The sequence below is a fragment of the Coniophora puteana genome (genome assembly GCF_000271625.1).
Source record: "Coniophora puteana RWD-64-598 SS2 unplaced genomic scaffold CONPUscaffold_17, whole genome shotgun sequence".
Taxonomy (NCBI): domain Eukaryota; kingdom Fungi; phylum Basidiomycota; class Agaricomycetes; order Boletales; family Coniophoraceae; genus Coniophora; species Coniophora puteana.
In genome coordinates, this window is record NW_006913069.1 from 813,718 (window position 1) to 841,299 (window position 27,582).

At 52.8% G+C, this 27,582-nt stretch overlaps 6 protein-coding genes across 6 annotated transcripts; 3 read left to right on the top strand and 3 right to left on the bottom strand.

Annotated features, from left to right (window-relative positions):
• Positions 1 to 1,254: 1,254 nt before the first annotated feature.
• CONPUDRAFT_140195 (uncharacterized protein) lies at positions 1,255 to 6,004 on the top strand. The gene is made up of 13 exons (XM_007776520.1): positions 1,255 to 1,452; positions 1,605 to 1,650; positions 1,744 to 1,774; positions 1,836 to 1,863; positions 2,075 to 2,375; positions 2,458 to 2,469; positions 2,687 to 3,365; positions 3,506 to 3,597; positions 3,669 to 3,777; positions 3,915 to 4,169; positions 4,224 to 4,429; positions 4,484 to 4,615; positions 4,670 to 6,004. Exons 1-13 carry the CDS (start codon positions 1,307 to 1,309, stop codon positions 5,738 to 5,740), a joined length of 3,108 nt encoding a protein of 1,035 aa, XP_007774710.1. The 5' UTR covers positions 1,255 to 1,306; the 3' UTR covers positions 5,741 to 6,004.
• Positions 6,005 to 6,361: 357 nt separating this feature from the next.
• Cplcc1 (laccase) lies at positions 6,362 to 8,462 on the bottom strand (the record flags this gene model as incomplete). The annotated part of the gene is made up of 10 exons (XM_007776299.1): positions 6,362 to 6,444; positions 6,500 to 6,561; positions 6,632 to 6,655; positions 6,745 to 6,893; positions 6,954 to 6,974; positions 7,046 to 7,782; positions 7,830 to 8,064; positions 8,119 to 8,187; positions 8,235 to 8,286; positions 8,335 to 8,462. 10 exons carry the CDS (start codon positions 8,460 to 8,462, stop codon positions 6,362 to 6,364), a joined length of 1,560 nt encoding a protein of 519 aa, XP_007774489.1.
• Positions 8,463 to 13,626: 5,164 nt separating this feature from the next.
• Positions 13,627 to 15,922, bottom strand: CONPUDRAFT_169672 (uncharacterized protein). The gene is made up of 7 exons (XM_007776521.1): positions 15,814 to 15,922; positions 15,623 to 15,655; positions 15,462 to 15,537; positions 15,318 to 15,397; positions 15,053 to 15,265; positions 14,333 to 15,005; positions 13,627 to 14,273 (listed from the first exon to the last, which is right to left on the bottom strand). Exons 1-7 carry the CDS (start codon positions 15,847 to 15,849, stop codon positions 13,924 to 13,926), a joined length of 1,461 nt encoding a protein of 486 aa, XP_007774711.1. The 5' UTR covers positions 15,850 to 15,922; the 3' UTR covers positions 13,627 to 13,923.
• A 3,403-nt stretch (positions 15,923 to 19,325) lies between these two features.
• CONPUDRAFT_159434 (uncharacterized protein) lies at positions 19,326 to 19,740 on the top strand (the record flags this gene model as incomplete). Its single annotated transcript, XM_007776522.1, has 2 exons — positions 19,326 to 19,540; positions 19,623 to 19,740. The coding sequence occupies 2 exons, from the start codon at positions 19,326 to 19,328 to the stop codon at positions 19,738 to 19,740; spliced, it is 333 nt and encodes a 110-aa protein (XP_007774712.1).
• Positions 19,741 to 22,571: 2,831 nt separating this feature from the next.
• Positions 22,572 to 24,599, top strand: CONPUDRAFT_77535 (MFS general substrate transporter; the record flags this gene model as incomplete). The annotated part of the gene is made up of 13 exons (XM_007776523.1): positions 22,572 to 22,732; positions 22,781 to 22,807; positions 22,859 to 22,887; positions 22,944 to 22,992; positions 23,046 to 23,123; positions 23,190 to 23,274; positions 23,324 to 23,679; positions 23,728 to 23,824; positions 23,849 to 24,071; positions 24,153 to 24,186; positions 24,238 to 24,269; positions 24,324 to 24,341; positions 24,376 to 24,599. 13 exons carry the CDS (start codon positions 22,572 to 22,574, stop codon positions 24,597 to 24,599), a joined length of 1,413 nt encoding a protein of 470 aa, XP_007774713.1.
• A 412-nt stretch (positions 24,600 to 25,011) lies between these two features.
• Cplcc2 (laccase) lies at positions 25,012 to 27,158 on the bottom strand (the record flags this gene model as incomplete). Its single annotated transcript, XM_007776579.1, has 9 exons — positions 25,012 to 25,088; positions 25,141 to 25,205; positions 25,256 to 25,428; positions 25,487 to 25,507; positions 25,571 to 26,346; positions 26,403 to 26,637; positions 26,704 to 26,772; positions 26,837 to 26,888; positions 26,962 to 27,158. 9 exons carry the CDS (start codon positions 27,156 to 27,158, stop codon positions 25,012 to 25,014), a joined length of 1,665 nt encoding a protein of 554 aa, XP_007774769.1.
• Between the last annotated feature and the right edge of the window lie 424 nt (positions 27,159 to 27,582).

Below are 27,582 nucleotides of genomic sequence, written 5' to 3' on the forward strand. Positions count from 1 at the left end.
AAACCTCTTGAAACCCAAAATAAGACGTGAAAGTCTAAATTTGACCCCCTTGCTGCACTGTACTTGAACCAACCCGTCAAGTTGGACATGACGGAGGTAAGAGTCCGAGGATCTGACGTCACGTTGCCTGTAAGCTTGCACAACTGTGACCGCCGTCAGAAGTTTCCCAAGTTCTGAGACGAAGAAAGATGAAGGGAACGAAGTTACACTGCGTACTCAGGAACAAGACAGGCACCAGAACGGCTACAAGGTATCATCGACACCTCCGTGAACCATCGACTCGATCAGTGTTGCCGGTGGATCGGTACGAGTTGAAGCAACTTGAACTGCGCATATAGGCACAGAGTCTGGGGTAAATAGAATTGCCGAAGAAAGTTGACTGCAGCGGTGCAGCTGCGCAGGCGTCGCCTTGGGTTTGTTTTTAGATATCCGGCGGAGAGTCAGGCACAGACTCGAGAACGTGCGCGGCGCCCCGTCATTAAACGCGCAGCAGGAAGGCGAGGTTGATCTGTTGCTGCGGCAATACTATAGAATGTCGTTAGTGTGCTGTAGCGGGTGCGGATAAACAGTTCAAGCCGTCGGTTGTAGTCTGAGTTGTTGCGGGCTTGCCGTCTCCGATGTTTATGATACCGCGTCGAAGAGAGTCATCATGACAATGCTGACTAATCTTGAGTCACCGGAGCTGGACTCAGGCCTAAAGGACATTGCTGCGAGACGATACGGCTTTGAATTGCATGCCCGTAGGTCTGGGGAAATTGGCTGTAGGTATACAGTTTGCGAGGGAGCCCTGGTTCCAGAACAAAGTTCATTCGTCGCGAGGAGACGGGAGCAAGGCGACGCGGGTGTTGCCGAGTGTCAGCCCCAGCGTGGGGTTGAATAGGGTTGAATTGGTCTGCCATGTCAAGAAAAACGGAGACTGTTGAGATTGCATAGCCGCCCGTCAGAACGTCAGAAAGTGTCGCCTTGGGGCCGTCCAGCTGGAGAAAACGATCGCTGTGAAGGAGGTGATTCTTGAACAGCCCGTGCAGGGCAGAGCCACAGGGTCTCCGCCATTGATAATCTGGAGCGTTTATCATGCGATGTGTTTCCTGACCTTGTAGCCAACGCCGCGCCCTTTTTAGCTTTGTTTTTCTCTCGCACCCGCTGGCCCTCCCCCTTCCCTCAGGGCTGTCACCCTGCTTTTCCCAGCCTCCGGCTCAAATTGGGCCGCTCACTCCGCGTATTAACTCGACCAGTCACCCTCCCTCACCACCTCCCTTTCCAATCCTAGCATTCCGCGTCTCCTGCTATCACCCGCCCGGCTCACATGCCACCCGAACCAACACGAGCAAAGGCCAAGCGCAAGGCGACACGCAAGGAGGAGGAGACGGCGTACCGGTTCGACGGCGGTCACTCACGTGAGATCGAGCAGAAGAGGAATGCGGGCCAGATTTCGTGTGCAGAGTGCAGGAGGTGCGATCATCGCGCTGTCACCCTGCCAAAGTCATTCCTCATTCATCCGCTTATGCCTCTCCATCCTCTCTCTCCTCCATCCATCCCTGCTTCACTCAAACAACGTTCATCCTCATTAATCATTGCTCGACCTCTCGCTATGATACCCACAGACTCAAGATAAAATGCGACAAGCAGATTCCATGTCAGTCATGCCAGGCAAGTCTTTGTCCTCGCATTCTCGACGTCCCACTCCGACTCGGGCGTTGAATATGACCTCCTGTCTGACTGTCCACTTGCCCATTCCCACAGCGCAGGGGATGCGCGGCACTATGTCCGAACGGTAACGTCTCCACACTCTTTCTATCGTCGTCCCGGAGCCGCTTTATCTAATAATGTCACAGGAAGCCTTGCCACCGGACAGGGCACTCGGTGAGTACCTTTATACACCCCGCGCGTGCCATTGGGTGCGCGGCAGCAACAAGGATTAACCGTTTTGCTTCTGCCTTGTGGGCTGTGTTCCCGCCGTGGTGCCTCGTTGATTTGCGTATCTGCACGTGGACCGTGGATCGTCTCCGCCTTGGCCGATCTGCACCGCATTCACCCTTCTTCCTATTTCTCCGTCGATGTATGCGCAATGAAGCTTCGTCCTCGCTGCAACCGAACATTTCCACCGGCGCATCACCAAGATGAGCGACCGAATTCGCCTGCTCGAAGACGCGCTCGCCTCTCTACAGTCCCAACACTCGTCCGAGCCGCACCCGCTCCTCCGGGATGACCTTCTTGGAGTCAACCAGCGGGATGACGAGGCCGCGCTTGCCGCGGGAGCAGAAGGACTATTGGAGGGGTTTGTCCAGCCTGCGGACATCATCGATTCGTTTGGCACATTGTCAATTACCGACCGAGGTGTCTCGAGGTTTTTCGGGCCCACTGGCGGGACGGAGGTAAGCCTTAAGGCTAAGTGGTGTACACCTGTAAATGGCTAATTATCTTTGGTTCTATGCGATTGTTACGACCTTTGGTTAGGCGCTTCTCATGGTACGTCAAGTCTTTGCGGTCCGTCGTCATATATGCGCATGCTAAAACTATCTGGTCGCCATCGTATTGCCTTTCTGCTCCTATCATGCCCACGTCTAATCATGCATACACCCATCGCGCATATACCCACCACGCATACAATCGCCACTCCCGGTCCTTCCATCTCGCGTACGCCAATCTCAATGTCCACCCGATCACATGCAACACATAAACACAGTCTGACGGCCCCCACTCCGAATCCAATTCCCCCGCCCAAACCCCTGAATCCGGTACTGGTGTCGCCCCAAGTGACCACCGCGGCTCCTCCGCAGGCAGCAGTGAAAGCCCGCCTGCTAATAAGATGTTCTCCGTCTCCTTTCCGTTTACTCCCGTGGGCCCGCGCGCGACAGTGCAAGAGCTGATCGAGAGCCACCTCCCGCCATGGGATAAGGCTGAACATCTTCTTCGGCTCTACTTTGATAATGCGGCATGGCTGTTCCACGACGTGAGCAAGGACCAGGTCATGAAAGAGCTCGTGCCTGCGTTCTACGACCCGGGCTCCAAGGACGATTCATCCGGCGGGAGCGCGCAGCTGGCGCGGCCGAATGAAGATCACTGTGGCCCGCATGGGCTTTGTGTGCTCTTCCTGCTCTTTGGGATTGGGGCGCTGGTCGACTTGGAATGCTCGGCGATCAGTCCCGAGGCGGAACACTTCCATCAGATCGCGCGCGCAGCTCTCTGTATCCAGCCTGTGCTCGAGAAACCGAGCCTCGTGACAATCCAAGCACTGCACCTACTTAGCGTGTACAACGCGATGAGCGGGAACGAGCTTGCGGGAGAAGATACAAGCAACGAGACGACGTGGAGCTTGATCACGCTCGCAGCACATTTATCTCAGACGGTGAGCGCTTCTTTGCGTTTATCACATGACGTTGAGGCATTTGCTGACGAACTCATCTGTTTATCCTTCTTGCAGATTGGGTTGCGTAAGTACCTCCCCGTGTGGTGAGAGGCGACGTGGTTCTGATGTCCTTTTTCCGACATCGTGCTTTTGTAGACCGGGATAGCGCACGATGGAACCTATCTCCCGATATCGTCAATCAACGACGCACCCTCTTTTGGGACCTCTTCGTCGCTGACTCATGGCATGTTAGTCCCTTCTTGCGTTACATTGATTACACAGTCCAGCTGACGAATATCCAATTGACTCGGACGTGCAGAGTCTCAATACGGGCCGGCCACCCACGTTTTCGCTTGCGTACATCGACTGCCGATTCCCGATAAGCGAGATCAAGTCAGAAGAAGGTGAATCTTTACCTCCTAGGGAGTGTAAGTTTTCAAGTTTGTGTCGTCACTATGGCTAAGCTATATGATGCATGTTTACCACCACTATCTTTTCTGGAACCGGCTTTTTTATCCATCCCTCGGACCTCCATCCAATGAACAATGGGAACTGAAACGTACAGACGAATCCTGGGGGTACCGTTTCGCCTGCGAGTGCGTCGCTGAGGTTGCCGCACGTACGCTGACCGCCGAAGCACCGAGCTACTCGACAATCATGGAGCTCGACCGCAAGGTGCGCGAGTTCCCAGTCTCTCCGGCTGCAGAAGCCCTCGTCGCACAGGCGAATGCCGCTAGCCCGGCAATGGTACCCGAAGAGAGGCCACTCAGTATTGCGGAGAGTATGGGCCTTTTTGCGATGGCGAATTCGCGAGAAGTTAGTGAGTGTGGCCAGTTTGTCAACAACCTCGCTCGTACTGATTCGTCATCCGTAGTCCTGTTGTACATCCACCGGAGCTTCTTCGCGCAGGCGATCATCGAGAATCCTGTGAATCCGCTCAAGAGCGCGTATGCTGCCTCGTTCTTGGCTGCGTACCGCGCATCTACTACAACTCTGCACACCATACAGGCGCAGTTCCGAAAGCACCCGATCCTCACAGCGCGGTTCTGGGTGGTCTGGTCATTTGCCTTTTCTTCTGCTGTATTTATACCCTTGTTGTGTCGATGAAATGATACTAACCGTGCTCTCATGTAGATCGTTTTCGGCACGATTGTCACGCGTGGGCCGAAATCGCCACTCGCTGCGAATGCTCTGAAGGAACTTGATGATGCTTGTGTCTTGTTCGCGAATGCTGCACCTCGGTGTATGCGGGCAGCAAAGGCATTGGTGTGTAGACGCGACCCCTTATACTATGGCCTGATGTTGACTGTCCATTTACAGCCGTTCTTGACGAAGCTGGCCGAGAAAGCGCACCACGCTATGAACATGGCGCAGACCGGAGAGGTTTCTTCGATGGAATGCGGTCAACATTGGAACGTGGAAGAAGCGGAGAACAACGATGAGCTTGCCATTTTTGCCGGTCGCACGCGCGTTTTGAACACGAAGCGACGCTCAGTGTCTGCGGAACCTCAACCATCGTTGGCTAGATCTTACAGCTCTTCGTCGCTCGCGAACACCACTACATCTATGGAGCAGTCTCACTCCCAGCAGTACCGGAATGCAGAGTTCCTGGCACCTCCCCCTGTTGTTGATGCTTCGCATTCTTCTGGAGGCTGGGCAGCTCATGAGCAATCGTCGAGATATACGCATGATCAAGCCCATCACCAGGAGTACCCCGGCAATATGCTACTCCCGCCCCATCCTTCTCAGCAGCATCAGCAAACATCGTACCAGCAAGCGCAACCGCCCTTGCGCCAGTCGACATATCCATTCCCGGCGAATGAACGCATCAGCCACCCTCAGCCGGTTCAGATTCCGCAGGTTCCCCAGCTCTCGTTGTCAACGCGCGAGCTCCCACTTCCTCATGCGCAACCTCATACCCATGCTCATCCCCACGCCTCCCAGCCGCGTCCACACACACACCACCAGCACCCGCCCCTACCTCAGCCCTCACACCTCGCTGGACCCTCGGAGATGGGCTACCGTTCCCAGCAACATGATCTTGCATCTCACCGCTATCCGCAGCAGCACCAGCAGATCGCAGCGCACCCACACTCGTCTTACCACCCCGCCCCCGACTCTCACGGGATGTACGACCGCTCAAGGGCGCAGTATGACCACTCGCCAGCGCCATCAGCGCACTCGATGCACTCGTTGCAAGGTCATCACGGCCATGGATTTGGGAATCCTGCCGCCTCGCATCCTACTAGTGGTAGTACGAGTGGGGTACCTGCCCCGCCCGATCTTGTGGGGTTGGGTATGGCCTCAGAGGAGTCTCGACTAGACGAGCGGTGGACGTCATTCATGCGTAATGAAGGGTACTTTGACGGGTATAGTTATCGAGGGCGGTAAAGGTTTGGCTTTCCTGGGTGATTCTTTGGCAAGGACGATGAACCTACTGTTACCCCAATCAGCCTGTATACACGCCGGATGCTATGTGTCTCACTGCTTCTTCCACTGAACTTTTGACGGGACTTTGCATATAGTTGTATATATCTGTATACAGTTTGGACGAACATCTATTTCTCACTCTTTTCTTGCTTTCGTCTTCGCTTTCTACATAGGCCGAGTAGTCGCCCACGTATATCCTGTAACAACAAATATTGTTGGTTGATCTACATAGAATATAGTACATACTTAAAACCCTTCTGTGTCAATGGGGCCTGCGTTTTACTTGGGTTAGCAGTCGGCCTACCGGCTTCAGTACCCAAGGTATCGTGTATCAAGACAGATTGTCCATTGGCTATGTCACCGTCGCAGTCATACAGTAATCGTACGCGTCTACGAAGTCGTTGAGATGCAGGGACGTAAGTTGTAAATTGTCAAAGAATCATGCAATCTATTGAATCTAGTACGTGAAATGTCCATGTAAAACCGGTTGAGAAATGTCAATGTCATGTCAAAGTCCAAACCACCCCTTCTCCCTTCAGCTTGGCTAAGGAGCGCCGGCTGCCACGGCGTCTCCACGGCTGCTTAGCTGGAGGTGTTAACAGGCGGGAAGGGGAACGTCTGGTTCGGCAAGGAGTTATAGACGGGGCATAAGTCCTGCCACGCCTCTGTGGAATGCGTGAGTATCGGGGTGCTAAATGAGAGGAGGATGGAAGCACTGACCGTTCACGGGGTCGTTCGATGGGACGTCTTCCGGCGCCTCGGCGAAGACGACAGCCATTCCGCTAAACATAGACACATTAGCAAGCGAACTCCACGACGACGCGCAACCGCGAAGGTACGAAGGTTACTCACACATAAAGATGGAAGTCGATGTGGCTGTATAATAGGAGTGGGAGATGACAGTCAGCAACTATGTTTCTGCGGTACGGACATGTGGAGAATTGAAGAAGGGCGAGTGTACACACCAGTGAAGCATCCAGGGGCCTGGGTTGTTCGTAATGAACCGGATCGTCACGTTATCACCTGCCACGCCTGTGTTCGTGACGTCTCGCATTATTGGGTTCACGTAGTTGTAACTAGTTGAACCCGCACTGCGAATAACACCGAACTTGTGCTGTAGATAGGGATAGTAAAAATGAGAAGACGCGAGGAATTAGAGTGGTGTGAGACGTACACCGTGCAAGTGGAAGGGGTGCTAATGAATCGAAGCACAAACGAGGGTCAGTTGATCCGGTTCTCATACATGCGGCGGAAGAAGTTACGCACGGGACGACCGGGTGCATCATCGGGGGGCATCGAGACCTCAACGATTTTGTTGCGTGGAAGAGTGTAGATGGACCCCGAGGGAATGAGATCCAACGCCTGCGTCTTACCACTGAGGAGCTGCATAAGGATGGGCGTGTCGGGTGGGTAGTACTGGGCGCCGTTGATGAGGTAGTTGTAATTCGTCATGTTCTTGTTGAGCACGAGGTTAATTCTAATATCCGGCTCGGGGTCCTGGAAACCGGGGTACGACTCGGGCACTAGTGGATTGAGGAATGTTTCGTTCAGCGGGAAACTACTTGGCGTCGTGCGGTTGATCGGGGTTGCGTCAGGTGCACCAATGTAGCGCAAGATGGCGGTCGCGTTTGCACCAGTGTTGGAATCAGAGTGAATCCAGTAGTTGTCCGGTTCCTGGTCTGCTTGCATGATGAACGAGTACCGCTGAGCAGCATAGATCTGGATGGAGTCGACCTGGTATGGCTCGACGTTCTCGCCGTCGGCTTCGATGACTGTGAACCGGTGGCCGTCGATGGCGAAGATATAGTTGGGCTTGCACGCAATGTTTAGCAGGCGGAAGCGGTAGCGCTTTCCCCACTCGACGTTGATGACCGCGTTCGGCATAGACGGTCCACCAACGTAAGATCCCATACCGTTGATGAGAGCCGTCTGAGGGACAACCTGCCGAGGAACCTGGGGGGATGGAACATGGTACCAATCCGCGAGGGTGATGATAGTTGACGCTAGCGGAACGTTAGCATGAATCTTCTATCGCCGTCGTTTTACGTACCATTGTCAACGTCGTACCAGCCCAAAAAGGGGTCCTCTGGATCGTAGATGATGAGGGGACCACGAAGACCGTCGCAGTACTGGACACCAATATGGGAGTGATACCAGTATGTCCCTGTCTGCTCGTACGCGGTGAAGTCGTAGGTGAAGTTGGTGCTCGGCGCGATCGGACATTGGGTGACCATGCCAAGACCGTCCATTGAGTTCTGGCCTTTTTGGAAGATACCGTGCCAATGCTATTTTTGTCAGCTACTAAACATGCAATGCCGTTGATCCAGGAGAACACGTACCACAGTGGTGCTAGTAAGCATGGTGTCGTTCGAAAGTTGATTCACGACATTGATCTTGAACCTGTCGCCCTGGACGCTCTTCAGCACGGCCACAAAACAATAGGAAGTTTCCATACCTTCTGAGCGGTGATAATGGGACCGATGAAGTCGTCACCAGCAGTGATCGCTCTGTTCAAAGTCAGGGGTTTGAATTCCATAGGAACGTATGGAACTAACACTCGTTCAAAGCCATCCGGGTTTACGACAGTGTTCTTGATGACCAGCTCGCCTTCAGGTCCGATGACCTGCACGGCTCGCACCAAACTCAACAGAGAAAAGAGGGCCAGGAGTGCGTTGTGCAACATTGCCGGGGTTACTCGTGAAGATATCACGAACAGAGGGTATAGAGCCGATGGTAGACGCTCGAAGAGGACCAGACTGAAGAGCGTAACCGAACAACGCCTCGCCTTAAGTATGTGGAGCGCCGTCAGGGTTCGGAGATTTTTGCCGAGGCTAAAACCGTTCGCACCTCGCTCTGCAGACATGACGGCCAGATGTATGTGATAATAAGAGCAGGAATGTCAAAAATACGCGTCGCGCGAAGGTTTGGTCATGGTGATCCACAACACCCTCGGGAATGGGCCATTGGTCAACTTAATTTGGCTAACCACCCGTCTTGAAGCGAACACGAGGCATTTTTACGAACACCCCTAAGGCCTAGCACCTGAACTCCGCATCCGAGGTGTGCCTCGACTGTAACGACCAAAATTCTTGGTCTTTGATAATGAAAGGGGATGTCAGGATTTACTCGTTCAACCCTTCCATTGGCCTTTGTCTGCACAATGTAGAGATATCAGTGAGAACACCAGTTGCGAAGTTTAGGACGTGTGCTGACTGAGGAGGTCATAAAAACATTCTTGACCGTATCAGCGAAACAAAAGCCTCCGAGAAGCCTCCTTGATGTGCTTCTGAGGAGCTCCTAACAATAGATATAGCTGCCGCGCCGAAGATAGCTTCAGATACGTCAATCATGGAGGCATCGAGTATTTTGCAAAATATTCAGCCTGCAAGTCCGCTCTCAGCTGACAAGACTTACGCCCATCGATCGTGCCAGAGATGAACATTGTGAGCCCACCTTTGCCTCACGAAGAGCGCTGTAGCCCGTCGTTCCGATACGCGGCCCAAAATATCTCGAAGAGACCGCTGGTTGCTCCCGACGATTGGTCCCGTCTCATTTCCCCCTTCTTGACTATACCGACCCTCAGCTGATATGACGACCAGAGGTTCGGAGCAGCAATCTCGCTCTTTTTGTGGATGGAAGAAGGCCATAATAAATGGAAAGAAAGCACTTACAGGCAACACCTTTGACTGGCGCTAAATGATAGCCGAGAAGCCGGAGAGTTTCACGGTGAGCTCCGCGCGTGATCGAAGCTGGGGCTCTGCCGCTTTGTCACTTCGTGTTTCCTCGGAGATACCTACTTCGAAACAGCTTCACTGCGTGCTGATCGATACAATGCTCATCTCGAGCCTAGATTTTCTCAGCACGGCGTTCAGTGCGTTGAAGTATGGCAACGGCTCGCGCACCTGTGCGCGGCGTGCGCGCTGGCTGATAAGCCTCACTGGGTTTGGTACCAATATAGCGAGATTGGGCGTACGTCATTCCTAAATGATGGGAAATGCTGAAAAGATATGATGTTGAAAGTGGTTTCAGAGAAACACAAAGCCCTCACCTCACGCCACTGTCGACAGCCCGTATTTGCAGGGACGGGTGAGAAAATCGTAGCGTACGACCGAGGATGTAGGTGAACGGAGTCGGCGCCAACATCGGTCCTTGCAACAGTAGATAACACAAAAGAGGGTATCCGATTATCGCGAAGGCTATGAGAAGACAGACTGTGAGAGAAAATTAGCCGGATAAAATCAATCTTACGCCACAACATGCTTCGAAGAAGGCGAAGGAGTCACCAAATAGGCAAGGTTGCGAGAAACGAGGGGATACAAGACTTGCACAACGATGTCTCATCTCCCATGTATGAATGGCATGGGCTCAAAATGGGGGCCAGCGATCTACTTCCCAAGCGGCACTTGCACAGGACACCCGTAAAGCAATGCACAATCGTCTGAGCAATAGTTAGAAACATGCGGAGATAATTCGAGAAGCGGAGCAGGGACAACGCTAACCCTCCATGGCGAAGTCGGCGTGCTGACGTATAGGCATATGAGCTTCGATAGAATGCTACCGATGAGAGACTTTGAGACTGATACGTCTGAGACCGCCATTCCAGTGACTTGTGGGTAGAGGTAGGTCCATGTCCATCCCTCGGCTGCACCTGAAGGGGCACGCCTGCCCAATCTCGTAAGGGCTAGATGGGGCATAAGCTATAGTTCAGACGCAAATAAACGGTGGATGATTCGTCCAGAATGGATCTGCTCGACAAGTGCCAACGACGAAATGCGAAGTTTCAAGACCAGTTCCAAGACCAGCTCTCTATTGGTAGGTGAGAGAACAACCAGGATATCTGCCGGAACAGAACTCTGTGAATTGGTCTCATTCGTCGAGAACAAGGGCGACGTTCGTGACTTACATCGGATCCTTCCTGATGGTAATGAAAAACTCGGCCGAACTGGCGTACGGGCCGCTGCCGCTGACGGCCACACATTAGAAGACATCCGCCTGCCAGTTATTTCCGTTCGACAGCTCTCCAGATCTCTATATAGATCTTGAACCAATGACGGATGATCGCTGAGTGAAACACGTTCTCGACTAGAACTGTCAAGCACGAATCAGAGCCATAGATTGGGAGAGACGAGACCCTGAGGTGCAATGTGATCGACATCGGGGCGAGGTGCACGTGAATGCTCCGTAACATGCCAAAGCCCACAGGTCAGTATCAAAGGACCAACGCCAGGCCTCCATTGAGACGCACCAATAGTGATATTTTGGGATTTGATAGTGAGCGCAATATCGAGTGGCGGCCGAAGGCCTATCTAGAAGCCGCTCCGCGCTCGCGGCACTACATATGTTTGTCGAAGGGTCAGCGGGCATTGATCAGGCTCCGCGGCGGCTTCCTCCAACTTTGATGCGCTCCATCACTGTATACAATGGCAGGCTCCGTGCCTCAGACGCATTAACGCGGCGGTTCGTTGGGCGGCCGCCCTTAGACGAATGAGGCTACATGACTAGTACCCCGCCATTGCTCCCTTGTAAAGAAACCGCTGAAGATCGTTGCAGCGCGCCATTGCGAACATCGTTATGAAGCAAACCTACCGACATCTAGCAGCAAGTGAACGCAGCGCTGATCGATACGCGAAACGCCGCAACCACCATACCCGGTGCGATGCATGACCGCGGAAGGCCGCACAACCGCTGGCATCAGCCTTCAGAATTCAACTCCGTCCAATAGATTGCACATCTCACCCCCCGGTGCGCGCGAGCTATGGCCACCCGATCTGAGATGATAAGATTATATTAAATCCGCGGATTGTTTAGTTCAGCTGAGTACGAAGATCTGTGACCTACACTTGGAAGGATAATTCTTCGCCCGAGTACAACCCAAAAAAAACAGAGTAGCAGCCCTGGCCTTGCTCATGGGAAACATTCGCTGTGCCAAAGCATTCATGCTTGAACCTTGACAAACACACGAATGTTCATAGAATAATACGCATAGATCCCTCGATAATGAAGTCAGCTCGATGTGAAGTTGCCCTGGCACACCAATAAGTTCGCCGATGTCTATCCGCTAGGTTCAGATCTGGCTTACCGATACTCCTCGGCCGCCAACTTTGCTAGGCGCCGATGGCGTAGACATCCTGAATGCGAGATAAAGCCATGAGTATCACTTCATAGCTGTACCGTATTCATAAGTACCTATACATTGGTCGCAGGTCGGCGTCAACATCGCTTTTAGTAGCTGCCGTGAGGTGACGATAACCCACCTATACGCTGAGTATCGTCAGCTGGATGTGACATAGGACGCCTTGGCACGGCACCTTGACGTGGAGTACATGCTTACTGTCAGACGAAGGGAGCGAAAAGAGAAACCGAAGTCTTTGCACGCGGCCGAGGATAACGTTCACTGATGGATGTATGCATCTCAAACCTGTCAAAACCACAAATTCAGCGCCTCGTTCACTTTCCACCGTCTCGTCCACTTTCCACGAACACGCGAAGAACTAGATGTTGCCATGCTTTGGGGGCAGCGATCCACGCCCAATTAAATTGGAAGGGGGAGGGAACCAATGAGGAACGAGGGCGACGACATACTTTTGGCTGCCACCTCTGGTATACACCAATCCATCGACGCCCTGCCTTGTCGAGTCCTATGCCAAGGCTACCTCTCGATCCTCGGACATGAAGGCATGCTTTCGGGGGCTGCCATGCTGAAGAGAGCGTATATTGTGCACCTTCGAGACACGACGATGTTGACGAGCAGCGCTCACCTTCAGCCACGGCATAATGTCGTTTTCTTGACCCCCTCCTGTGTTGGGTTTGTGAGAATGTGTGTGCCGTGACGTTGTCAGATACATATGCATCCTAGGGTTGTACTAGGGTGTATGCGTCGTGAGCCTGCGCCAAATCCCGACATTCAGTCTCACGTCCACCGCCCACAAGATCTATCTACAACAGTCTCAATCCCAGTGGGCATAGAGCACGCATCGCATCTCATGGCAGGAACAGGAAATGAAAACCGAGAAACGAGGAATACACACCTTCGGCGGCCCAGAGCAAAAACGCAGATCCAACACACGATCACATCGTGACTTCAAAGCATCACTCCTACTACCTTCCTGTAACTTGCGCTTGCCTAGAATCCGCGCATACAACGTACAAAACCGAAGGTTAATCTGGCATTGACATGTGAACGTAACAGGCGCTTACGGAAACGCTCCATACACCGAGTTATGACGACGGATACTTGGCCGTATGTCTCGTGCCTCGTCCTACATAGTATACCAAGGTCTAACAATGCCGCAAACACGTTGCTTCCGCGCTTGTATCTGTATGTCTTCCTGGCGCGAACATCTTGAGAAGGTACGACCAGGACTGGTGAGAATACGTAGGAGCAGGGGACGATGTCCTTGAGTCTCAAGCCTAATTACATGAGGAATCAAGATTTCAAACGACTGTGGATATTGCAGCGAGGATCTTCGCCGGTGGTGATGCATGGATGTATGGGGCATGGATGGAGGCTGGTGATTGGTGAAGGCGCGATGCAAGGGGAGGATGCCACGTGCGTACCTCCAGCGCCTAAAGATAGGGGCATACTCATCTTCAAGCTTTTAACGACATGTTGAATTTCACGGTACCACAACATACGCTATTCGTGGGCGCCCCTTTCGATAACTCAGCCAGTAGTACGAAGACCTAGGTCGCATATCTGCATTGTCCTTTGCCAATCAAGAAGAATTGTGCCGCGACCGTAGCTAACAAGAACTAGTGGCAGTCAGGCTATAGCTAGGAGCAGGTAGTCAAGAGCAGAACAGCGAGCTAGCAATGCGCGATGGAGAGTAGAAAGAACAGAAAGAGGAGCTAGAACAACAAAAGGATGGGGAGTACTGTAATCTGTAGCACGTGTAACTTGATTAAGCCAAGCGAAAAAAGCAAGTGTCCGAAGCGCGCGTCCGTTTCGCGGCGCCTACTGCACCAGGGTACGTACTGCATACGTATGGATGGGATGGGGTGGGGTGGAATGCGGGGGGAGGGATGGGATGGAATGTATTGAGTGCACGAATGAGAGTGAGATGTATGGTTCTATTGTACAAGCATGAAATCGACAGCAACTTTTACCTCAGCAGACATAGACGTCAAGAACGAAGCCAAGCGCACTATTCCTCCTTGACCCCGCCGTCTGGCAGTCCACCGCCATCGCCAGCGACCCCAGGCGGGGAACCGCTCGCTGTTGAGTTCGTCCTCATTCGCTTGCGCGAGCGCGGAGAGAGCGGGAGCGCGCTGCCTGGGGGGCCATGTGGGGACTTACTAGAGTCCCCTGCCGATGCGGACGGCGGATTCCCACCGCCGCCACTTCCGCGTTCTGCGGAATAAGGCGCGGCCTCCCTCTCGCGCTCCCACGAAAGTGTATCCCGGTTCGCAGGGGGGAGAGACATGGACAGTTGGTGATTGCTTTGGTTGTTCGAGGGGTTGAAGAGATCAAGCCAATTTGGTTCCCCCGGCTGTGCTATGGAGAATTCGCTGTATAAGCACGCTAGGGACGACGAAATCCCGAGCAACACTCACGGGGATCATGCGCGGAATGCGGGGGCGCTGACTGTTGCTGCTGATGCGATTGATTGTGAGTTGGCCAATCTAACGGCGCAAACTGAGGGTTTTGTGCGTGAGGTTGACGGTGGTCTTCGTTCTCCAAAAACGCAGAGAGCAGATCCGGCGACTGTTGCGCATGCATCCCAGGCCCATGCCCATGTTGACCCGGCGGGAGGTTCCCGCGCATCAGCTGTTGATAGACATCCGGTTGGTGGGAGAATGATGACCGTTGGCTGTAGCTGTTGCGAGAGACCTGTGTTCCGCGGGTGCCCGAAGATGGAAAGTCAAATGACGAGGAGATAAGCGAGGGCGGTGGACTGGTCACGCCTAGGTAGCTTGACGAGTATTGCATTTGTGAGGGCTGTCCGGGATGACGACTTGAATAACCGCCTCCAGCGGAGTTAGGTGAGGGGAGATAAGAACCATTGTACATGTCGTCCGTGACCAGTTTGTTACCGAGGTTGGGTGCCAGGCGCTGCTTCTTGGTGACCTGGTTGCCAGAAGCTAAAAGTCGACCGGAATGATTATGTCTTTCGCCCGATATCGGAAGAGAGGAACCCCCACCACTTGGAGACAGCTGCGAAGCGTGATGAAGAGGCATTGGAGGTGGTGGTATTGTCATTGTCGAGCGGTGAAGAGGGTAATCCAACTGGCTACCGTGAGCGGACGCTATGGATAAAAGAAGGGTCAACGTACATCGTTCATTCCCATATCCGAGTGGGGCAGCATGAGCTTGCCCGGACTGTATTCCGTCTTTGCCTTGGGGTCACCCCGTTTCTTGTTACCACGAGGGCCTTCGTCATCGTCGTCACCGTCGTCCTCATCGTCGCCGTCGCCGTCACCAGCGACCTTGGCGTTGGCGTTGTTGGCGAAGTCGTGGGGTGTCCGTGTGTCCTTCTCACCGTCATACTGAGGTCACAGTCGTTAGGGGTATCAACAAGAAGATAGCATAGATACTCACTCGCATGTGCCGTTGAACGATGTCATGTATATCCCCCGAGCAGTACTGGTACAGCTTTAGGTGGTGGCCCGCGCGTTCCTCTGAGCAACGGCGGCGATAAGCAAACGACAAGCGATATGGTGAGTATATGCGGGGTGTACGCACCAAAAATGATGACGGCGACGTCGACAGAGCAAAGTACACCGAGTTCGTACGCCTTCTTGAAGAGACCATTCTTGCGCTGGTTGACGTCGGGAGCGATAGTGGAGGGAGATAATAATAATTAGGGTCCGCCAAGACCAATTAGGAGCAAAAATAGCCCTTACCTTCAAGAAGGTGACCGAACGGTTACGCTCGTGCTATGAATATAATGTAGGTTATCGAGGCCGTCAAAGATGGCACGGGAGGGATGGAGGTAAAAATGGGACGAGGCGCGCTAGTAGAGTGTACATTGCACGGCAGGAGATGGGGAGGCAGCCGAGAATAGTAGCAGCATGTCTAATACAACGCGACGTACAGTGATAGGCTGGATTTCAATCTTTCTTCTCCCCATTGTGCGCGTGCTCTGTGGTGTCGGAGATGGTCTGAGCTTGCAGAGATGGTGGAGGAGGGGAAGAGAGAGAGACGACGGTGCACCAGAGGATGGGAGACGGTCTTTGAGCCTTGGATCTTTCACTTGCCTCGGCCTGAAATCTGCAAACGGGTGCCGAAACTATACAGACCGCCGTTCATCAGATTCACACCTCTTGATTCTCCGGGGTTCCTTTCATTCCTCGGGGTCACCCGGATTCCACCCCGCTCCTTCCCTTTTTGGCCATCCTATCGCGCAATCTCGCCCGGCCCGTGAGAGATCCAACCTGCGACTGGCCGCGACTGGCCTTCAGCCTGGTGGGGTGACGACAAGCCACAAGGGTTGCCGGTTTGGTGACATTCAGTTATCGTTTCATGCCACCATTGTCAGCGAATGCCCAATGACGATGTTCGCATGAATCATCCTATTTCCTCCTTCGAGCTAAGGACGCCCCTTTCTACATCATTTTACCCAAAGAGTTCTCATGGTGTCAGCCCATCCCCTTCTCCGCAGCATGCACGTCCAATCTCCTGTCGTTGCTGAGGATCAGCAGCCCGGGGCGTCAAGAACGCATGCCCATGTCAACCAACGAACAACGTCTCCAGGCAATGAGCGATCAGGGGCTACATTGAGGCCGCGGTGAATAAGGGTGAAGAACACTTTGGTCAGGCACTCGTTTGTCTTCCAGCAGGTAATTTCAGAGACCCCGTTCAGAGCGAAAAGGGACTGCCGCGAGGCATCATACCATTCAGCATCATGATTTACCGGTAGCCTCTCGCGGGCGCCACACCACGTTTCCTGGACTGGTGAACATGACGGAGTTCCGTTATGCCTGATATGTCCAAATAGTTCACGTCATGTTCGAGATCATCAACAACGGGTAAGTCCACAAGTCGGCGCCTTTGGAAATACCTCCGAATGCTAACTGACCTAGATGGCTAGAGTGTGATCATGATGGGTATGGAGGAGGCTGAACGCGCTGGAAGTCTCCTGGCCTTCTCTCAGTATCGCGGGGTCTGAGTCTGCGATTCCGTGGGAGGGATCGCCCGGGCCGCTCCCACAGAACCGCTCATCGGGTACCTGGGCGGTGACAGTTGACCTTCGTCCCGTCGACGTCAGAAAGTTGACAGCGGCAAAGTAAGCGATAATTAGCCACAAAAATATCTTCCCCAAAAATAAAGCGCTTATTTTTGGAGTGACAGGACACTATTTTTAACCCTCGCCTTGCTGGCAGAGTACGTATTTTTATCTTCTCCAGGTCCCAATATTAGTCCGCCAACGCACTATGCCTTCATCAACCCTCGAGGCCAACTTTCGGAGCACAACGGCGTCGGTTTCAGCTGAAGCTCCTAGGGTCTTGGTCACAGGGTCACCAGGCGAAAACAGGGTTTCGGTTCGACACGGTTGAGTTTGATGGGTATGCCGTGAACAGGACCTCCTGTCTCCACGCTGCTGACGGATCTGGTCGACTCAAAGCCGGCGGCCTTATCGGCCTCTTACACGCTAGCCCTACAAGTGCGTTAAGCTTTCTGCCTATCCCGCTTGCGCTCTCATGCCCGCATGTCCGCGCCCTCCCTACTCCTGATCCTATCATGTCTAACTCACGGTCCCAACTGCCCGGGTCAGGCAACTCCAGCTGAAGTGAAATTCTCGAAAAGCACCGCGTCGACGACGCGTTCGTCCCTGGCTCTGCCCTCATGTATTTCTGGCACACGTCAGGCAAGTAACCTATCCGCCGTCTTACAGCGATCGACAAACGAATTTTAAGTCTTGTTTTATTTTTATGGCAGTCAATATAGCTTGCTTGGATGTTTTCTTAGCTTTTGAAGCGGAGCACTTTCTTACTTTTAGTCCTCGTTTGCTTGAGCGTCTGCCTGTGCACTCATCCACCATGTCTACAGCAAGCTTTTTCCCCGGCGAACTTTTTCTCTTCCTCCGTCCTCGTGATTCAGTATGCAGCGCCGGGTCGTCCGGACATATGGTTATCTAGACGACTTGTCTCTCACCAGAGGCAGAGGTTGACACCCGAAAAGGCCAGATGACTATCCCACCCTATGGTGCGCTTACGTTCCGTGTTCCTAGACTCGATGATCTCGAAATCGAGAAAGAACGTCGCAGTTACCCACTCCACGACACTCGCCGTCTGGCTACTTGCTGCGTTCCGTTCCGTGTGCCTTGTCCTTCTGACGCACTCTTCTCGCGCAAATTGCAATATCATTACTGTCTACGCATGGACGGGCTCGTTGCTCGTCTCATGGTTGCGCCCAGCCTGTTCGTCTGCGGGAACGTGACGCAGCGACAACATGATGGTGTTCCCATGCATTGCCGCCCTCGGAATCCGCACATCCCGTAGCGCCTCACCACACCCCTCAGCTCATCATCATCTGGCCCGGCAGTGTCCGTGAGCACGCGTTCTGCAGCCACTGGCCCGTGCGTGCCGTGGGTTGCGAGATCTTATCGCGTTCGTTCAATTGCACGCTCGCGGGGCATTGTCGGCCATTATGCATCGTGATGAAGTATGTGCATTCAACGATCCATGGGCTTCCGGTGTTCAATCCAATTGCAGAAGCGCCATTTGCCGTCACGCGTCGAAGTCGAAGCTCTCCCTCCCTCATTTTGCCCTCCACCTTCCATCGGCGAGCTGCCCTCCGCCCTGTGATAGGAGCGAGGGGATGAAGGATTGCCTCATTGGGGTAGATCCGGAGGGGAACCTACACACGAAGCCCAGTTATCCGGATTCCATGGACCTACCCATGCTAAGGCTTTGTCTGATACAAGTGTTGATGATGAGGTTCGGCCATTCGCTGGGATGCAGCGCTGAAACGCTGAGCTCGCTAAAACATGCATCCAGCACAGGATTACCAATTGGTCTAGACTATTCTTCCCCGCGTTTGGCGTGGAGCGCTTCTTGTTCTCATTATCCCTCATTCATCGATTTGTGCTGGACGACCACTCTTCCATGTCATGTACTCGATCCGGGCACCTCAGGCAGATTCTCATTACATATATTGTAATGAAACATCACAGAAATTAAACATCAAACGGACATCTTTTGGACTGCTCTACGCTCTTCTGTGTATTGGTGTTCGATGCTTCCATTGGATGGCACCACTCAAACACCGCCCTCATAGGCGCGCAAATCACGGCGACAGGGTCTGCAGCTGCTTAGACCCGGCGCCCGAGCGCAGTCTCTCACGCACGGCGTGATGGAGGGAGACCTTGACAGCGGCGCGGGAGGACATGCCTGTCGTTGTCAACCGCAAACCTTGGGTTTCTTACGAGTGGGAGGAAGGGCGGTGTTCCGCCCTGCATAACGGCTCGAGTCCCGCCATTTACCATTCTCATCTATGGTGAGGTCATCATCTCATCTCATGTACAGTAGGGTACATGCGTAGCACACAGATGGGTGTACACGTTCAGACAAGAACACTGGTACGGGCTCACTGCCTCTAGCCAACATGACGCGCCTGACCCAGGCACCTCCGCGCCCCGCATGCAAGCGTCGCAAGCGTCGCGGTGCCCGAGCACCCATGTTTCGAATTCCGCGCGCTCTCTGTGCTCGCACGCTTTTGCACCGCTCAGACGACCTGCGGTGGTTTTCGGACGGACGGCTCGTTCCCATCGTCGACGACACCGTAAATGTCCCGAGGGGAACAGACTCCCAGGATCAGAGGTCCGCAAAACATCCGGGACTTCGTCTGTTTCTCCCTCCGCTGATGCCGTCTGACGTACTGACTTCTAGGATAGTTGTCTAGGGTATGCAAGTACCTCATCGGTCTTGAATCATTTGTCGTGGCTTCAATCATGACATCGCCTTCGATGCGCCATGATGCTGTTCAGACCTACTGGATTATGCCAGGTTCTCTCTTCTAGAGCAATCCTTTGAATTTTCGGCTGATCGTACTCTCGGCATAGATAGCTAGGTGTGGGCGTTCAATAGAACGTGCTGATTGTTCTCCGCGGAGGTGTTTGTTGGCGCCTCGTAGCCCATTGCGGACTCTTTTGTCCTTCGCTTCGCTTCGTTCTCGCTTTGCGCCCTTGTCCTTTTGCGAAGGAGCGGAGCAGCCTCAAACAGGATGGTAGGTTAATGGCAATTGTGTTTGCGTTCCGTCGGCGTTGCCTACCTCGGAAACGAGCCCGTGCCAGCGACTGTCGCACTTGCCGCATTGTATCGCACAAAAAAATAATCATTTTTGATTTTATGAGAGACCTGGGAATCTGGGATGCAAGACTATCACCCGGATCCAGGGGACTAGAGTATACAGCGTAGATGGCTGAAGAAAGCAATAAGCATGTGGCTGCGGAAGCCCTTGCCTGCTGGCAGGGGCATTGCAGCAATGTCATTTTCCGACGTTCCGCGCGAGGAAAAAGCGACAATCGTACTCATCCTGCACTTAGAACTACCATGAAGCCACCGCATTACTGCGCATGAATTCATTCTCGTGACACCGGCGAAAAAACCGCAGCATGTCACTCGTAGAGCACATTTGCGACGTCTCGCACAAAGGATCTGAAGCAAACGCGACAGTCGGTCCTTGTCTGAAGTCTTCGTCCGGTTTGAGCTGCCTTATGAAACCGGAAACGATGCTCGGCTGGATGACGTTCTCTTGAATAACAGCCCTCTAAAGACCGCAATCCAGGCACCATAGGGTTCATTATAGTTACCGAAGTACGACGATTCAAAGACTGAGCAACCCCAGGATTTAACCCTGCTCCAGGGGGCAACGAGCTAGAGTGTGGGTGAAGCTGCGGGTGAAGCTGCGGAGTGCTGCTGCGCATGCGAGCTCAGGGGCTATGTCTTGCCACTTTCCAGAATCTGCAGAAATCTGACGAGTATGTCGAAAAGGCTTTACCTTTGCGGCATTCATCTTTGTATTTGCTATCTCCGTCGAGTTTCAAGTGAACTAAAGCGATGAAAATAGACGGGATGTGCCTTGCGAGCTATAGTTAGGTGTAGCATAGCACGCTACCTCCCCGGACTCGAGCTTCGCGGCTGAAGCTGTGTTCGCAGCTTTCTGATAGGCTGGGTGTTCGACTAGAACGATGTGGCATCTTCCGCGTGGGTGGAACCATGAAACTGCAAGAGATTTTACCATCGAGTTGGGTAGCACTCTCGGGGTTCCTACTAGGAAGTCGCAAGGAAGCCGAGACAGAGCCAAACGACTGACTAGGAGGGGGAGAACGTTTTCAGTTATCTGCGGTGTGAAACTTCGGTCTCGAATGCTGGTGCTTCCTAGATTTCTCACCGAAACGGTACCCTATTATGAATAAGGATGGCCGAGGAGGACACCACGGGCAAACTGCCATTTTTCGCGAGAGGAAAAAGAGAGAAAAGGTGTGTAGGTGAAAACCTTTTTCGCTGAGTTTTCACCGCGAGAAAAGTCAAAGGAAATATTACCATTAAACCCGAGAGAGCGCCTTTTCTGGGTGAGAAAAGGATAAATGTCTGCTTATGGCTGCCTAATTTGGTAATTTGGCCGACTCTGGGGAATTGATATCCTTTTCTCGCCCGGAAAAGGCGCACTCTCGGGTGCAATGGTAATCTTTCCTTTGACTTTTCTCACGGTGAAAACTCAGCGAAAGAGGTTTTCACCTACACGCCTTTTCTCTCTTTCTTCTCCAGCAAAAAAATAGCAGTATGCCCGATGGTGGGAACTGCTCCGTGCTGCCCATGGAGGGTATACCCCTATTCCGGATTTTGCCGGCGGAGTTTGAACATGGTACCCCTCTGCGTCGTCGTCTGGCCCATGAGCGACTCTGTCTGACTGTCATTGAGCTAGCTGACTCGATGCTACCTACAAAGAAGCTTGGACATGCTCAGATTGGATCCAAAAACTCTGAGTACAAAATAGTCGATGTGACAACTCAATATTGCGTGAAACAATTCACTGATGCCTCCAACTTTTCATAACAGGCCGTACGCGTCACGACGACCGTCAACGTTGTGCTTACTATGATCATATGGACACTCAAGCGCTCAGTACTCGCGAGTGTCACTCCACTACCTGATATCTTCAAAGCAATCTTTCGCTTATTTCCTCGCGGTTGTCTCACAACAAACGTCAGCAATGAGTCGGAGATGCCGTAATGGCAACGAGGCTGGAGTGCTGACCTTTTCAACTGCCAACTCAATCGATATTTATCAGCTCCTTGTTGGAGTTCTTCTCAGTTTGAATAGCGGATTGGCACATCGATGGCTCATTGAGGCGCCAAAGCTAGTCCACTCACGTGGCTTTCCCATGCAATTGCCTCCATTCCAGGTAGCTCGGCCGACGACCTGACGTACGACTTTCGCAACTTGTGGCCTTACCGGGTCACTTCTGACGTAAAGCTAGTTAAGATATCCGTTTCTCCTTCTCTTCTTGCTCCCAAATCTGTCAATTCGAACTTACGCTAGCGACGGCTATGGTGTCCAGACCCTACGCAGGGCCCTCACAAGGTCTCGGTCTTGCCACTCCACGCGTCCATTCGTTCTCAGGTGCCACCTATGCGCCCCGCGCCGCGCCTACATGATGACATTTCGTTGCAATTTTCGGCAAAACGGAAGGAACTTGCAGCTACTCGCGCCTTTTTCGAATTTACACATGTGTGCATACACGACAATTAAAAGGCAGTCGCGAGCAGTCAACTTCTGCCTACTCGTATTGATTGTGAACATCTTCTCACTCTTCACAACTATATACTACCACTCTACAGCGATCGCGATGCTGGCTGATGACAAAGATAACGCTCCTGTTTCTCAATCAGGCAGTGAACAACCTACTAGCAAGGGTAGCGAAGGCGGCTTCGACGACCGTGAGCAGGGAACGTTTGCTCTCGACCACCCTGAAGGGGGATGGGCTGCTTGGTGCACAGTGCTGGGCGCGTAAGTATCCTGTCCCCGAAACGGGATTGCTCGCTGAATGTGTTTTAGATTTTTAGTACAAATGTGCAGCTATGGGTGTGTATATATGCAGGTCTGAGAAAATGAGCGAACTCACGTCTTTTTCAGTTATACGAACTCTTTCGGAGTATACCAAGGTGAGGACTTCTACTCATATATGCCGTTCTGCTTCAATTGTTCCGTTGTCGCGTAGAGTACTATACGACAACGTTCATGACTAACGAATCCGCGTCTGTCATATCGTAAGTTCATGTGTCATATCCTCAGGCACTTCCAATGACAGTCATTTCTCTAGCTGGATTGGCAGTGTAAATGCCTTTCTGTTTGAGCTGGGGGGCGTTGCAGCCGGGCGTCTCTACGATCGTGGCTACTTGTACGTGTTGAGCATATCTCACCTCACGCCATTCATATGACTAAATCGTTCGTTATTTCTCCGCAGTTACACCGTGGTGTACGGTGGCTGCTTTATGCAGTCGTTTTCCTTATTCATGCTTTCGTTCGCGAAACCTGACAAGTTCTATCAGGTAGGATGCTTGAATGATGACTAGGGCGTGTGCTACATCAATGTTACAGGTGTTCCTTGCCCAAGGGATAGCCTCAGGCATCTCATCAGGCGTTCTGTATATTCCGACTATGGTGATAGTCTCGGAGTACTTCTCAAAACGCCGTGCCCTCATGATGGCTATTGTGGCTTCTGGAGCAGCGGTAGGCTCCGTCATACATCCGATCATACTGAATAACGCGTTGAACGGACGCATCGGCTTCGCGACCGGTGTTCGCGCGAGCGCTGGTCTTGTTAGCGGCCTGTTACTTCTGGCTTGCTGTCTCATGCGGACGCGCGTTAGTGCAACGAAGCGCTCGAGCATAAGTTTCGTCAAAACTATCAAAGGTTGTGTAAAGGACATCTCATATATGTTGGGAATGTTAAGGTAAGTTTCAGCTTTGATCAACAAACCATACTGACATGTTCTTTCTAGCACCATGAGTTTTGCAATCGCACTGTACTACCCGGTATTTTATCTTCAGCTCGACGCTGCCTCCCACAACCTCCAGCCAGTCTTCTCGTTTTACTCGGTACGTCATTGATCGATTTCCCAGCGATTGAAGCTTGAGCTTATGAATGTTCAGCTCGTCGTGCTGAATGCATCCAGCTTTGTAGGACAAATTATATCTGGCTTCTTGGCACACATTTTTGGTGTACCTATAGTGATGCTGGTTGCAATATTCGGCGGAAGCGTAATGGTGTTTGCGATGGCTGGCATCACCTCAGTCGCAGGTGTTGTCGTGTTTGCAATTATGTATGGCATATTCTTTGGCATGTGTAAGTGTCCTGCCATTACTCCTACTTTCCATTGGTGTTCTTACGCTCCCGGCGAAGTCATTGGTATGTGGTCGCCCACAGTGGCAGCACTTACGCCGAATCATGAAGAACTTGGGTACGTCTTAGCTGAATGCGATTAACTATGTGCCTCATGACCGTACGTCAGAGCACGTATGGGGATTTCGTGTGCATTTATGGGTCAGTGGTAACTCAACTCACAATCAAGAAATGCGTGTTCGACATCATATACAGCGATTAGTGATTTGATTGGTGAGTAGTGTTTCGAACGATGTCACCCGCATAGATCGTGAACTCCTTACAGGAACACCCATCTCTGGCGCGCTCTTGGGTACCCAATATGTATGGTGGAAGCCGGCAGTGTTCAATGGTGTCAGTCCTTTACAAAGTCACCGTCCTCATCTAAACTCACATTTTCGCCACAAGTCGATCGGCGCCTTCGCATTTCTACTCGCCATTGGGATGCGCTTCACCATTAACAAATATCACCTGCGAAAGAGCGCCAGCTAGTGATCTTACGGCAGAGCGGTATAGTACCAAGGATTTCTAAGGACAGCTAGTGTCGCTTTAGGAATTTGTGGTTGTGGTTGTGGCATAAGTTGAAAGTACGGTAGGCAAGATGATCCAGCCGAGTTAACATGAATTTGAAATACACTTTGTCATCTCTCGATCCGTTAGTTCAGCCATCTCAAGTAGAAAAGCTGCTCTTGGAACAAACTCTAGCTGTGATGTCAATCTAGCTTCCAGTAGCATGTCCTTGAGCCCAATAATCAACTACCACGTATATTAGAAATTAAAGTCCATTATACAAATCCCTTATCTTAAGTCCCATTAAATACGAACACCATCTTCTCCGTCGCGTCAAATCCATGATAATAGTCATCTTTAATTGCGGAAATTCGTTGTAAACCTCTCATGGCCATCACAGCGGAGGAACCACTCCCCCAAGCTGGCTAGGCGAGAGCGCATTGTATGCAGGACACAAGTTCTCCCACGCCTCTGTCGTACGCAGTTCAGTGCGAAGGAACGGGCTGACGGAAGACGTACTTACCAGGTACATGGCCGATATGCTGCTTCGTCCCAGAGGGGTTCTCGGCAAAAACAACGGCGAATCCCCTGTGTAACGGTGAATATCGGAAGAAACGCAGTGGGGTAGAAGAACGTACGCTTCCAGGTGCCAGTTGATGTGACAATGCAAGAACCACGGTCCCGAGTTGTCCGTCGTCCACCGGATGACCATGCCCTGGCCCTGAGTGCCGCTTGACACGACGTCGCGGCGCACGGGGTTTTTGAAGTTGACGATGTCGGAGCCGGCGCTACGGATGACGTCGAACGAGTGCTGTTATCAGAGGATCGTTATTAACAACATCACAAACGAAAGCAGAGGAAGGACGTACACCGTGCAGATGGATAGGATGCTAAGTCGCATATGGTAATCAGTTCACATAAACACATGATTGATGGCTGAAAGGAGAACGTACTGGTCCTGCAAACCCCTCCCCATTCCACATATGCAGCTCCACCGTTTTATTCGGCTCAAGCACATACACCGTCCCCTCCGGCAACAAATCCGTCGCAGCGTACTTGCCGCTCAAAATCTGCAGCAGCACAGGCACAGTGGGATTCACAAACGTCGCGTTGTTGATATAATACGTCCCCTTCCTGTTATCCACGATCATAGCCAGGTTGATGTCCGCCTGGCCCAGCTCAGGCACGCCCGGCGCACCAGGGTTGATGAACGCGTGCAGGTTGCTCTCGAGGAGCGGGTTGACCGATTTGGCCTGCTGCGTGGTGGGATCCACGTCCGCCGCGCCCTCGTACCGCAGAACGGCCATGTTCAGCCCGCCCGCGAACGTGCCCGCGGCGTTGCCCGTGTTGGGCATCGCGCGGATCCAGTAGTTGCCGTTGGCTTGTGGGTCCGGGTCCGTGGCGTTGAGCACGATCGAGTACCGCTGCCCGGCGAGGATCTGGAGCGAGTCGACGGTGAGCGGCTCGGTGAGCTGCCCGTCGGCCTCGATTATCGTGAAGTTGTGTCCGTCGATGGAGAACGTGAACGTCGGGTCGCACGAGAGCGAGACGAGCCGGAAGCGATAGCGTTTCCCCTGCTGCACGGTGATGTTGGCGAGGGGAGAGGCGGGACCGCCGGCGTATCGGCCGAGGCCGTTGATGAGTGTCGAGTTGGGGGAGATGCCAAGGATGCGGTTGTCGACTGGAGCGGGGAAGTGGTACCAATCTTGGAGGGTGATCACGGTTGTCTCTGCGGCGCGTCGCACGTTATGGGTTGTCGCCACATCTAATACGAAGCGTACTCACCATCATCAACGTCGTACATATCTGCCATTGGATCCTCAGGATCGTATATCACCAACGGCCCGCTAAGACCGTCGCAATACTGCGTCGTGTAGTGCGAGTGGTACCAATATGTGCCCGCCTGGTTGTTCGCGCTGAATTTGTACAGGAAAGAGTCGTTCGCCGGGATCGGACACTGCGTGACGAACGCCGTCCCGTCATTATAGTTTGTTCCGTTTTGGTAGATCCCGTGCCAGTGCTGCAACAAGGGACAGGCGTTGGTTAGCTAAGAGGATAGGAGAACACGAAGTGGGTGAAGACGTACGACTGTGGTGGAGAGGTACATAGAAGGGTCGGTCATTTGGTTGGTAACATTGATGCGGAAATCATCGCCCTGCAGGTGACGCGTTGTGTGAGTTCGTGTCGCACCGAGGGACCGCCATGGCACGACAGCGCACCTTGTTAGCCGCAATGAGCGGGCCGGGTAGCGTTCCACCAGCCAAGGTTGCACTGCGACAGAGAAGTTAGCTCATAGTATGCATGATAGGAATGAAACTCTGTGCAAAACGAACGGGCGACTCACGACCGATTGTACCCATCCGGCGATATCGCCCTGTTCACGATAGGTAGTTCTGTAGTCGCATTGAGAACGTCTGAACGCGACGCATGTAGTACCTGCAAGGCCGTCGTACGAGAGACGATCGAAGCGCCAGAGACCACAGGAGCATTAGACAGCAGCAGTGAAGCCGCTAGCGAGAAGAAAGGGATGCACGCGACCATGGCTAAGATGCTATTAGCTAAGGAGGTAAGGTTCCTTGCTCGTACCAGCGAGGCAGATTAGTGGATATATGCGTCAATAAATTACGGTGCCTCCACCGCTGAAGGAAGGTTTTATAGAGCCAAAAAAGCGCCTCAATTCTCGTACTGTATGCCATAATACACCTCGGTGCGCCGGCCGAAGGCACACATGGACACTTGAGTCAACGCATCACAGAGCACCGGGTCCAGGGGCGGACGCCGCCTTGCAAGGACCAAGAACAAATGGTAGACGATCCGTGCGTTTGATATGTATACCACACCGAGGTTTCTGCGAGCGAGACTAGACCACAGCTGGACTGGATCGCGCTGAGAAGGCAGGCGAAGTGGAAGGAGAGGTGCCGCCGAGTCGAGGAATGCGACCGGTTTTGCGCTAGTGACTTCGGGA

Excerpts from the sequence above, each read along its gene's own strand:
- CONPUDRAFT_140195 (XM_007776520.1), top strand. The coding sequence starts at position 1,307 with ATGCCACCCGAACCAACACGAGCAAAGGCCAAGCGCAAGGCGACACGC. Across the intron at positions 1,651-1,743 it reads TTCCATGTCAGTCATGCCAG|CGCAGGGGATGCGCGGCACT; the intron begins GCAAGTCTTTGT and ends CCATTCCCACAG. Across the intron at positions 1,864-2,074 it reads GCCACCGGACAGGGCACTCG|CTTCGTCCTCGCTGCAACCG; the intron begins GTGAGTACCTTT and ends TGCGCAATGAAG.
- CONPUDRAFT_169672 (XM_007776521.1), bottom strand. The coding sequence starts at position 15,849 with ATGGGGAGAAGAAAGATTGAAATCCAGCCTATCACT. Across the intron at positions 15,398-15,461 it reads CGTCGCCGTCATCATTTTTG|AGGAACGCGCGGGCCACCAC; the intron begins GTGCGTACACCC and ends GCCGTTGCTCAG. Across the intron at positions 15,006-15,052 it reads CGGATATGGGAATGAACGAT|TTGGATTACCCTCTTCACCG; the intron begins GTACGTTGACCC and ends CACGGTAGCCAG.